This window comes from Lipotes vexillifer, unplaced genomic scaffold, assembly GCF_000442215.2.
Source record: "Lipotes vexillifer unplaced genomic scaffold, Lipotes_vexillifer_v1.1 scaffold371, whole genome shotgun sequence".
NCBI lineage: Eukaryota > Metazoa > Chordata > Mammalia > Artiodactyla > Lipotidae > Lipotes > Lipotes vexillifer.
This window is the reverse complement of record NW_006786304.1, coordinates 2,540,221-2,553,122: the sequence shown is the minus strand read 5'-3', so window position 1 is coordinate 2,553,122 and position 12,902 is coordinate 2,540,221. Positions and strand designations below refer to the sequence as shown.

Genomic DNA, 12,902 nt, shown 5'->3' with positions numbered 1-12,902 from the left:
ATCCTCATATTATTACAAATGAGGCACAAGAGGATAATTGATCTGCACAACGTCACTCACCCAGAAACTACAGCACTAGAATTGAAAGCGTCCTTCCTAAAATAGCATCTCCCCATCTCTCTCCATCCCCGTTTTCCCTGCCATATTTTTCTTAGCAGTGTCTACCAGTGGCTAGCACATTATATACTTATCTGTGGGTTGGCTTATTACCTATCTTCTACTATAATATCAGCTTCGTGACAGCAGGGATTTTATCCACTGCTGTATCTTTAATATATAGAATTGTGCCTGGTACATGCTAGATAATCAGTAAGTATTTGTTGAATGAATGAATGAATGAAAGATCCTGGTGAATAGTAATGAAGTGCTCAGCTAATATAATACAGGATGTATCTGTATCAACTATTCATTCAGTAATTCACCTTTTTTTTGGCCACCCCTCGTGGCAGACAGAATCTTAGTTCCCTGACCAGGGATCGAACTCGTGCCTCCTGCAATGGAAGCATGGAGTCCTAACCCCTGGACCACCAGGGAAGTCCCCTCAGTCATTCACCTTTTTTTTTTTTTTTAAAAAAAACAAATCGGTATTGAGTGCCTGCTTCATGCCATGAACTATTCTAGGCACTGGAGAAAGAGACTAAAACAATGTGGCCTACACTGCAAAAACGTGGATTGATATAAGCAAGATGAATAACTGAAATGTACATTAGGGACTTTCCTGTTGGTCCAGTGGTTAAGACTCTGTGCTTCTGCTGCAGGGAGCCCAGTTTCGATCCCTAGTCGGGGAACTAAGATCCCACATGCTGCGAGGCATGGACAGAAAAAAAAAACCCCAAAATAAGATGTACATTAATAAGATAGAGAGGGATGACCCTAAATATAAAAGGGCAGTGAACTGGAGAAGAAAGGAAGCGGTGGAGCAGGGGATTTAAAGTATATAAAGCATGTCCATGGAAGAACTCTGAGGACAGTGACATTTGAGTAAATACCTGATCATGTTGAATGAATGAATGTTTTAAAATAAATAAATAAATAGGGGTTGCCTTTTCCAGAGCCCATAATTATTCCTTTTATCAATATTTTACTTTTTATTTATTTATTTGGCTGTGCCGGGTCTTAGTTGCAGTACACGGGATCTAGTTCCCTGACCAGGGACGAACCTGGGGCCCCTGCATTGGGAGCATGGAGTCTTAACCGCTGGACCGCCAGGGAAGTTCTTGAGTATTTTACTTTTAAGAATGACCTTAGCGTTGCTTGAGCAAAACCAGTAATTAGGACTCCACACTTCCACTTGCACGGGGCACAGGTTCAATCCCTGGTGGGGAACTAAGATCCCACAAGGCGTGCGGCATGGCCAAAAAAAAAAAAAGAAAGAAAGAAACCCAGAGGAAAAAATTGGAAGATACAATTCATCCTCCTCCTCCCAATCAGAAACAGCCTCAGAATTTTACAGCTCAGAGGAACCTCTGAGATGGACCAGTCTGATCCTTGCCCGACAAAGTGTGTCTTCGGTCATCCTTTGATTCCATGTGTTTTGAGCACTCATTATATTCTAAGCACTGGGATTAAAACAGTGTGTTAATCATCTCAGAAGCAAAACAGATGCTTCACCGCTCACCATCCCCTCAACCGCCCTCAGACGATAGAAGACTTCTTGGGACTGGGATTTGAAGGGTGAGAGGTGAGCAGAGCTGAGGCAGGCACCCCAGACCCCACTTGCTTTCTCCTACTAAACATGGCGAAATGTCAGGTCTGCTTGCACAACCGTGTTGCTGAGCAGAGCAGGAGTGCAGCAAATATAGGGCCAGCGCAAGGGAGTTGGGGGTTATGAATGATCTGTCTTCCAAGCTTTGGGGAGTGGATACATTGCTCTCATCCCTATGGGAGTGCCTCTGCCTAAAGCAGCAGGACCCACGAACATGAGGCGCTATCATACATTTAACGCTTATTTGCACGTATTCACTGAAACCTCTTGTCACCCCTGTGAGCTCGATATTCTCCTTGTCCCTGTTGGATAGATGTGGAAATAGACGCAAAGAGCTGTCAGAAGAGTCGGTAGAATCCTGATGCCCTGGCTCCATATCGCTCAGCAGGTCACTTTCAGCAGAGTGTGTACCCTCCAACTCCCCTTTCTCCCCTCCCCAAGGACACCCCTCCCATCTCTTCTGTGTGTTTGTGATTAGAGACACAGTGACTGGATTAAGAGCACGGGCTCCAGAGTCAGAGTTGGATTTCAGGTTAGTCAGTCCTTACCAGCTCTGTGATTATCAGTAACTTAATCTCATGAATCCTCAGCTTCCTCATCCATTAAATGGGAGCAATAATCATCATACCATCACTTACTGAGAGCTTGTATTATGTGCCAGGCACTGAGCCAAGGCTTTTTTTCCCCCTATTTTTTATCTTGAGATGTAATTCACATATCATAAGAGTCACCCTTTAGTATACTAAAGTATGCTTTAGTCACCCTTAAAGTATACAACTCACTGGTTTTTAGTATATTGTACAGCCATCACCACCGGCTAATTCCAGAACATTTTCCTCATCCCCAAAAGAAACGCCATGCCCCTGAGCTGTCACTTCTCACTTGCTGCCCTCCCAGCCCCTGACAGCCACTTATTTACTTTCTGTCTGGATGGACTTGCCTGTTCGGGGCTATTGGATTTGCTCACTTAATCCCCAGAGCACCCTTATAAGTTAGGATCTGTTATGGCCACTACAGTATTGTTCATTGAGACATTCTGTCAGACTTTTGTTTAAAATGAAAAAACAACTAGCAGTCATATTTTAAAATAGTTTTTCTTTACTACAGTCAGCATGGCAGAGGAGAATGTGCCACTGAGACTCTTCTGGCTGTATGAAGAAAATTCGCAAGTATTTATACCTTTTACAAAACCAGATACTGGTATCAATGAATCATCATTACAGGGCCAGAAATTATTAAGTAATATAGCCAATCAGAACTATGGACTTGTCAGAGATAAAGGTGAAGTCTGGATGTTAAAAAAGACCCCTTGGGGCTTCCCTGGTGGCACAGTGGTTAAGAATCCGCCTGCCAATGCAGGGGACACAGGTTCAAGCCCTGGTCCAGGAAGATCCCACATGCCGCGGAGCAACTAAGCCCATGCACCACAACTACTGAGCCTGCGCTCTAGAGCCTGCGAGCCACAACTACTGAGCCTGCATGCCACAACTACTGAAGCCCAAAGGACATTTGCGAGAGCAGTTTTGTGATGTATAATATTTACCTGCTTTTCTGAAGTGGAATCAGTTATAAGTTTCCATCTCTTCACACGTTGGACTTGCACATTTGAGCAACCCTGTAAGGAAGCACTGTTCTCATTTTGCAGGTGACAGATTTGAGGCAGAGGGAGGTTAATTAACTTAAGCAGCGTTAGTAGCTCTGTAAGAGCAATTCAGTCTTCCTCCTGTGTTCCTCTCTATTCTCACACGCCTAGCACCTTCACAACATTTCTGACACCAGATGTGGGTGGGTTTTTCCCCACGCCGAGCAATTAATTCTACTTTACCAGCTGGGTGCCCTACAACTTAGCTCAATTCAGACACTCTTTTCCTAGAGATAGCTTCAGATCCCACAGGTTAAGGGCTCAGTCCCACGAGATCGCCCACCCCACCTCAGATGCCATTTGCAAGTAGAAGGCCCCCAGGTTACCCACAACTTCTGTCTGACTTGGCTGCAAATCAGAGGTTTGCAAGACTCTTCCACTTTGGAGTCAGTTATTTGCTGGTGCGGCTCACAGAACTCAGAGAAATGCTTAACATTTGCTAGTTTGTTAAAGGATATGACATAAGGCGAACCCCATACTATTGGGATTTTATGGAGGCTTCCTCACTTGGGCATGATGAACCCTTAACTCCATTTCCAGCCCCTCTCCCCTCCCTGGACAGTAGGGGGTGCAGCTGAACATTCCAAGCCATCTAATCAAGCTTTGGCCTTTCTGCTGACCAGTCCCCATCCAGGAGCCCCCCAGGAGTCACCTCATTAGAACAAAAGACACTCCTAGCATCCAGGAAATTACGAGGATTTCAGGAGCCCCGTGTCAGGAGCTGGGGGAGGAAACCAGTATATTATGTCACAGTAGCAGTACCAGGATTGACCCCAGACCTGTTGGCCCCAGAGTGCACTCTCATACCGGTACATTCCACTGCCTTTCATTTCCCCTGATACCCAGGGCGAGAACGATGACCCTGAACCCTGGGAGCCACCACAAGGGACTCTTGTGTGAGCCTCACTGCTTAGACTTGAGCAGATTGTTCACTGCACAGGAGCCCCTGGCTGGGGGGCTAGTGATTCACACAGAGCCACCACTTGGGCTTGGACGTACGTCTCATGGCTTCCTTCTCCTTTGCCAGTTGTGTCTTCCCAGGACTCTGCCCTTCCCCAGAAGGGGCTGGAGAAAATGACCAAGTTCCAGGTGAGTTGAGTTTTATCTCTTAAAATTACATCTCTTTTCTCAAAGATTAGATACATACTTTTTCTCTCCCATGGGAAGAATAAAGGAAGAAAACGTGTTCGTTATATGCCAGGTACTTGCCTTTTTGGGTTTTTTTTTTGGCTGTGCCATGCGTGGCTTGCGAGATCTTAGTTCCCTGACCAAGGATAAAACCTGAGCCCACTGCAGTAAAAATGCTGAGTTCTAACCACTGGACCACCAGGGAATTCCCAGGTACTTGCTTTTTTATTGGTTCTAGTTTTTATTTTTGGTTTCGGTTTGTTTTATTTTATCATTTTCATTTCAAAAATAAGAGTACAGAAATCCATAGATATCAAGAAATTTTGAAAACCCAAACTACTACACTGCTGTGAATCAGTTATACTTAATATAATTATAATCACAATATATGTGTAATTTTCAATTTTATTTTTTCACTTAATGTTAACACTTGAGTTTTTATGACTCAGCATTCTTCTGTGTATTGTCTGAGAAGGGTTTCTATTTTTTGTCTAACATTTCAGAAGCTACAATTAAGCATACAGACTGCTGTACCTCTGAATAAGTTTTGCTTTGATTCATAACACTTTTGAATAGGGCTTTAAAAAATGGAATATAATTTACTTACAAAAATTACAGGTCAATGACAGTTGTATACCGCATTTTGCAAGTTGTATAATTGCATTAGCCCACTAAACAAAACAAGAAATAGAACATTTACATTACCTACATTACCCCAAAAAGTTCTCTCATGTCTCTTTCAAGACAGTTTATGACCCCCGGGAGGCATCTACTGTTCTGATCTGTCATCATATCACTAGATTTACTTGTTTTCAAATTAAATAGAATCAGTGAAATCATAGTGTATGTACTCTTGTGTCTGGCTTCTTTCACCCCGCATAAAGTTTTTGAGATTCATCTGTGCTGTTGCAGGTGTCAGTAATTCATTCCTTTTTATTATATTCCATTTTATGAATATATCAGTTTGCTTATCCTTTTGAAGGACCTTTCAGTTGTTTGCAGCTTTTAATTGTTAATGCATAAAGCTCCCATGAGCATTCTGCGCAGGTCTTGAGGACATGTTTTCATATCTCTTGGGTAAACATATAGAAGTGGTAGGTGAATATAAACTGTTTTCCACAGTGCTTGTACCATTTAACAACTTATCAGCGGTGCATGAAAGTTCCAGTTTGTTCTACCTCTTTGCCGCCATTTGGTGTTGTAGATCTTTTTTATTTTAGCCATTCTAATGAAATGACATCTCACCGTGACTGTAATTTGTATTTCCCTCATGATACATGACATTGAATACTTTTTCATGGGTTTTTGCAATTGGCATATCCTTTATGAAAAGTTTGTTAAAGTCATTTGCCCATTTAAAAATGCGGCTTCTAATTTTTATTATTGAGGAATTTTTTATGTTTTGTGAGTTCAAGTCCTTTGTTAGATATACGTACTGTAATTTTTTTCCATTCTGTGATTTGTCGATTTATTTTCTTAATTTTGTCTTTTAAAATCATTTTTGAGGTGAAATTTACATGTAATATACATATAAAATGTATTTGATCAATTTTGACAAATATACATACCCACATGACCACTGCCACATCTAGATGTAGATCATTTCTATCACCAATAAGGTTACCTGGTGCCGCAGTTAATTCCAATCCCACATCCCTGGCTGTAGGCAATAACTGATTTACTTTATGTCACTCGAGATCAGATTCATCGTTTCTTGAGTTTCACATTAATGGAATTATACAGTATATGCTCTTCTTGTGTCTGGCTTCATTTGTTCATCAGAATGGTTTTGAATACAGGTCAATAGTTTGTTCCTTTTTATTGCTATGTAGTATTTCATTGCATGGATATACCATAATTTGGTTATTTATTCACCTCTTGATGGACATCCTTTATTGTGGTAAAATATACATAACAGGGACTTCCCTGGTGGTCCAGTGAGTAAGACTCCATGCTCCCAATACAGGGGGCCCGGGTTCAATCCCTGGTCGGGGAAGCAGATCCTACCTACATGCCACAAGTAAGAGCCTGCATGTCACAACTAAAGATCCCATGTGCCACAACTAAGACCCAGTGCTGCCAAAAATAAAATAATTTCAAAACATATATATACATAACATAAAATTTACCATTCAAACTATTTTTAAGTGTAGAGTTCAGTGGTATTAAGTACATTCACACCGTTGTGCAACCATCACCACCACACATCTCCAGAACTTTTTTCATCTTCTCAAAGTGAAATTTCATACCCATTAAACAGTAATTCCCTATCCCCCCACACCCCCCAGTCTCTTGCAAACATCACTTTACTTCCTGTCTCTATATATTTGACTACTCTGGGTATCTCATATAAGTGGAATCATACACATAATCCTTTTGTGACTGGCTGGCTTCACTTAGCATAATGTCTTCAAGTTTCATCCATCTGATCAGGATTTTAAAGCAACTATCATAAGAGAGTTCTCCAGCGGTCCAGTGGTTAGGACTCTGCACTTCCACTGTAGGGGGCACAGGTTCCATCCCTGGTCAGGGAACTAAGATTCCACATCCTGTGTGCTGCGAGGCATGGCCCCCCCCCAAAAAAGTCAATGATCATAAATATATTTCAGTATTTAGCATGTGGCATTGACATGCAGAATGGAGAAGAGGAGGAAACTACATAAGGTAAACTCAAGGTCCCCAGGATGTAGAACAACTTCCCACCCACCCTTTCCACCCACTAAGTGCTGTCCCTCTCCCAGTGGCCACTGATCATAAGATTGAGGCTGTGTGTGTGCTTGATGTCATAGGAGCCAGTGTCCTTCAAGGACGTGGCTGTGACCTTCACCAAGGAGGAGCTGGGGCTGCTGAACTCCACCCAGAGGAAACTGTACCAAGACGTGATGCTGGAGAACTTCTGGAACCTGGTCTCAGTGGGTGAGGACGGGCACCCTGTGACTCAGTGTCAACCCTCAGAAGTGCCTTGGTTTCAAACGTTTAAGACTTGGGGCTCTTGAAATGCTTCCCTGAATCTGGGGCCCTGAATTTCCTCATCCCAGTGGGACATCTCCTCTCTACCTTGTCTGTTTTCTCAAATTGTAGTTGCGACATCTTGGTGGGGTTTTAAAGTCAGTTAGCAAATTGCGTCATTATTGCATTTAATGAAATAGGATGGAATAGCATAGCTTCTTGTCAGGAACTGCATATAGTGCCACAGAAATTGTGAGTTAAAGACAGGAAAGGAGATGTGATAAAAGTAGATAGTGGTTAGGATCGAGTCATTCAATCCCTCGATTCGGTGATGTACATCCATGTATTTGTCTACCAGATCACAGCATAAGAGGTATTTATTACAAACGATCAGAATTTGGAAAAATACTACTTACAGTGCATGAAGATTGTAGAATTGGAATTAAAAATTTTGCATTTAGTGTACTCACCTTACACATGTGCCATTTCTTTTTCACAGGATATCTACCTGTCAAATTAGATATGATACTACAGCTGGGGAGAAAAAAGAAGCTTTGGGTGATGGAGCCAGTGGCCCAAGGAGCTGGGTGCTCAGGTGAGAACCATGCAGTTCTGAGTCCTTGCAGCTCACAGAGAATGGTGCTAAGTGGATCTCACTGTCCACTCCTCCTGCAGACAGCTTATGAGTGGAGAATATATCAGTATGATGAAAGGATTATTTCAGAACACTGTTATTAATCTTCTGATGAATGCCTAATCTAATTTTAATTTCTCTGGTACTTTTATTAGCCATCAATTGCTGTATAACAAATTGCTCTTAAACTTTGCAGCTTAGAACTACAGGCATTATAGTTTCTGTGAGTCAGGAATCTGGGGGCAGCTTAGCAGGGTACTTCTGGCTCATGATCTCATAGGATCTCAGGGAGTCTGCATGAGCTGCAGTCCTCTGAAGGCTTGATGGGCCTCAAGGGATGTGCTTCCAAGATGGGCTCATTCACAGGGTGGTTGACAGGAGGCCTCAGTTCTTCCCTGGCTGTTGGCAGGAGGCCTCAGTTCTTTGCCAAACAGGCCTCTCCCTAGGGCTGCCTGAATGTCCTCAAAATGTGGCAGCTGGTTTCCCCAAGCTGATTACACCCAAGGGGGTAGAAGGCAGAAATCACAGTGTCTTTTATGACATAACCTTGGAAGTGACATACCATCACGTCTGCCATATCCTGTTAGCTTCACAGGCCAATCCTGAAAGGTTGTGGAGGGGACTTCAATAGGGTGTGGATACCTCCTGGGGACTGTCTTGGATGCTGGCTCCCACAGCGACTTTTGGTATTTGCAGATTCATATCTACAAAACCTGGAAGATAATATTAGCCATTCAGGCTTATCAGAAAATTCAGCCAAATTAAGTGGCAATAATTATCATAGGATTTTTTTATTCCCATAGGATGTGTCAGTTAAGGGAATAAGTTTTTTAGTTTTTATTCCCAGTTATAATGTTCACTAGTTGAATATTATATATTAGGTCATCATTGAAATAAAGAGGAATTCTCTCAAATCTAGCTTATGTATTAACATGTGCATATAATGGCTAAATTAAGGAAATAAAGTTATCATCTCATGGGTTCATTATCAGGACAGAGGAGATGTTTCCCTTTGCAAATCTTTTCTTTTCACTTTTGCTGAGCACGTCCCCTGCTCGGTAGCACTGTATTTCTAATTTTGACCTCATACATAAGTCTCGGTATATTAGTTCTAAATGAGTCTCATTAACACGTAGTGAATAGGAGGCTACTACTTATCAGCTCTTTGTTTCTGTAAGCATGAAAAAACAAAGACAGAGTCCAGCTGAACTCTCAACTGGTTGAATAGGGTCTCCCAGCACGGTTGACCTGTGAAATATTTTTTTGTCCCTGAACTTGTCCTCACTTTCATCCCTGAATTCTCTTTATCCTTCCAGGACACGGGAACCAAAATGAGATAGAGACTCTTCAAGAAGCAGGATTAAGACAGCTTTTACATAAAGGCCTTATGTGCTGGCAGATATGGGAACAGTTTACAAGTAAATTAACCAGAACTCAGGACTCAATAATAAATCTGCAAGGCAAGAAGTTGCCAAAACAAGATGATTCCTCCTGTGAGGCATGGTCAGGAGAATCTACTCAGGTTCCTGAAGATGAGAACTATGTAGGAAAGCTTCAAGGAGAGAGTTCCACAAGTATCAAAAATCAAGAGTCTCCAACTCAGACCTCCTGGGATTTCTGGAGGAAAATGTGTCTGAGAGAGTCACAGAATTATCAGAGTAGGTGTCAGCAAATTGACATAAAAGATAAACTGTGTCAGTGTGATCACTGTGTCATGAGAAGGATCTCTCATCACCATGGCAATCAGGAAGTACACAAAAGTGAGAAGGCTTGTGGCCACAATAATCATGGAAAAGACTTTGTGAAGAACACATCCCAGCATAGCATCATCCACTCAGGAGAGCAGACTTCTGATGAGACTGGAAAAGGTGTCAGCCTTGGCTATGATGTTGAACTTCATCAGCAGTTGCATGTAGGAGAGAAGCCCCACGTGTGTAGTGAGTGTGGGAAGGGCACCAGTTATAACTCAGTGTTTCACATTCATTACAGTGTTCACAGAGGAGGGAAACGCAGTGGGAGTGATGAGTGTGGGGTGGACTTGGGTCAGAGCTCACATCTGCAGACCCGTCAGAGAGCCAACCCAGGGGAGAAACCCTACAGATCTAGGGGCTGTGCTGCTGAGAGCTTCAATCAGAACTCCTCCCTTCTCACTCATGAGCCCATTCACCCGGGGGAGAATCTGTGTAGGGGTGGCAGGTGTGGGAAGGGCTCCAGTCATAGTTTAGACCTCAACAGTCACTGTGTAGACAACACTGGCGAGAAATCCTGGAAATGTGGGCTGTGTGGTAAAGGCTTCAATGAGACATCACAAATTCAAGCCCATCAGACAGCCTACCCTCAAGACAAAACGTCCAAATGGAAGGCACGTGACAGGATATTCAGTCAGAGCTCTGGTCCTCTTCAGAGAGTTCACACTGGAGAGAAACCGTATAAATGTGAGGTATGTGGGAAAGACTTCAGTAAGGCCTCCAACCTTCAAGCCCATCAGAGAATCCACACTGGCGAGAAACCCTACAAATGTGATGTGTGTAATAAGAGCTTCAGCCGGAATTCCCATCTTCAGGCCCATCAGAGAGTCCACACGGGAGAGAAACCCTACAGATGTGACACATGTGGGAAGGACTTCAGCCAAATTTCCCATCTTCAGGCCCATCAGAGAGTCCACACAGGAGAGAAGCCCTACAGATGTGACACATGTGGGAAAGCCTTCAGTCAGAGCTCACATCTTCAAGACCACCAGCGGGTCCACACCGGGGAGAAACCCTACATGTGCGATGTGTGTGGGAAGGGTTTCAGCTGGAGCTCCCATCTTCAAGCCCATCAGAGAGTCCATACAGGGGAGAAACCCTACAAGTGTGAAGAATGTGGGAAGGGCTTCATCTGGAACTCGTACCTTCACGTTCATCAGAGGATCCACACGGGAGAGAAACCCTATAAATGTGGCACATGTGGGAAGAGCTTCAGTCAGACCTCCCATCTTCAAGCCCATCGGAGGGTCCATACAGGAGAGAAACCCTACAGATGTTTTGACTGTGGTAAGGGCTTTAGCAAGAGTTCATGTCTTCAGGTTCATCAGAGAGTCCACAGTGGTGATCAACCCAGTACACGCAGAGTGTGATAAAAGTGTTCTTCAGAATTTAGACTTCTCATTTTCATCAGAAAACGCCCACAACAGGGGCTATTTATAAAATGTTGTATTTTAAGCATTCAGGAGGGAGCTGCTTTTTTTTTTACAGTCATCCGAATTCCATTGGAGGAGACCTGTTTGTTGTATGAGTGTGGCCAATGTGTCCAGCAGAGCCCAGAATGTCACAATTCTCAAGAGAATGCACAGCAGAGAAACCTTGTAAGGATGGTGCAGTAGGTTTCAGTCAGAACCTTTACATTCAGTAGAATCTACATGGGGGAGAAGCTTTAAAAATGAGAAGTACCATCAGGACTTTAGGAAAAGTATAATGATGGACATGACAAAATCCATGTCCACTAGAGTGTAAGCTCCATGGGGGCAGGAAATCTGTTTACTGCTTGTATGACCGTGACCTGGACCCAGTGCCGAACAGAGCAGGTGCCCTGGACTTTGTCTCACTTGAAGGAGAGGAATAGGACAAACCTTTGAAAATGTTAGTGAGCTCAATCCCAAGTGGTCACAATAAATTGTACTAGGAAAAGGATTCTTGGAAGAAGCCTTAAAAATTAATTCGAGGAAATGATAATTTAATAAAAATATGTTAAATCATGCAGTCTACTATTTGAATGTTAGATTTTTGCCATTGGCTTCTGTCCTGCTCAGCTCCACTTTTCAAGCAGTAAAGGGCTCGATTTTTTATCCCATCATTTAAGACTTTCTCTGGACAGTGTACCATCAGTTGTGTATAGTGTAAGTTTCACTATTTTTCTTTTGTTGGGTCTTTGGTGACAGGAACAGACTGCATGGAAAAAGAGAAACTTGGTTTTCATTCCATAAAGCTTCCTGTCAAGGGGTCTACAAAGAAGGGGGAACATATTATAATATGCATTTTGGATGTTGAACTAAGCTGTTAAGGCACAGAGCATTTTGGACAGCACCCCATGCTTCTCAGATGCTTCTGTATTTTTCAAGTTTGCTTGGTTGAACGGTTTACTCAGGTGTATATTTACTGGAGGTAGTGGACAGTTTCCCACAGCTGTTTTGCTTTGTTGTTTTTTTTTAAAGTATAGCTAATTTGCAATGTTGTATTAGTTTCAACTACACAACAAAGTAATTCATATATATATATATATACATATTCTTTTTCAGATTCTTTTCCTTTATAGGTTATTACAGAATATTGAGTAGAGTTCCCTGTGCTATACTGTAGGACCTAGTTGTTCCCACATTGTTTTTTTCTTCTGGACCTTACCTTCCAGGACACTGGTTGCTTAAGTTCTATGGTATCTCAAGTTTCATGTTACCATCAGAAATCCAGGGCCAACACCAGACACTGGGGTAGGCTACCGGAGCTCATGGATGTTTATAACCGTTAGAATGTTCTCAGTTGTAAGAAATAGAAAACCCAACTCAAACTAGCTGAGACAAAAAGGAGGATTATGTAATTACTTCAAAATCATTTTCAGATAATCCCAACATCTAAATTGTCTTGGTATTGATGTCTGTTGATTGTTTTTTTCTCATTCAAGTTCTGATTGTTCTGGTTCTTGGTATGATGGGTGATTTTTTTTTATTATATCCTGGGTATTTGGGGTACAATGTTGCAAGACTTTGGATCCCATTTGATCTTTTTTGTCAGGAAGTCACCTGTTTAGGTGTAGTACACAGGTCCAAATGGGAATGGAAGTTCACCTTCCCTGTGGGCCCTTTGACACTG

The 12,902-nt window shown here is 42.5% G+C and overlaps 1 protein-coding gene across 1 annotated transcript; it reads left to right on the top strand.

Moving 5' to 3' along the window:
• The first annotated feature begins 4,388 nt into the window (after positions 1 to 4,388).
• ZNF233 (zinc finger protein 233) lies at positions 4,389 to 11,176 on the top strand. Its single transcript, XM_007458687.1, has 4 exons — positions 4,389 to 4,436; positions 7,265 to 7,391; positions 7,924 to 8,019; positions 9,375 to 11,176. Exons 1-4 carry the CDS (start codon positions 4,422 to 4,424, stop codon positions 11,174 to 11,176), a joined length of 2,040 nt encoding a protein of 679 aa, XP_007458749.1. The 5' UTR covers positions 4,389 to 4,421.
• The last annotated feature ends 1,726 nt before the right edge of the window (positions 11,177 to 12,902 follow it).

What these genes read in the sequence shown, in the direction of transcription:
- ZNF233 (XM_007458687.1), top strand. An exon ending in CTGGAACCTGGTCTCAGTGG is followed by an intron (nt 7,392 to 7,923) that starts GTGAGGACGGGC and finishes TCTTTTTCACAG; the next exon opens with GATATCTACCTGTCAAATTA. An exon ending in CCAAGGAGCTGGGTGCTCAG is followed by an intron (nt 8,020 to 9,374) that starts GTGAGAACCATG and finishes TTATCCTTCCAG; the next exon opens with GACACGGGAACCAAAATGAG.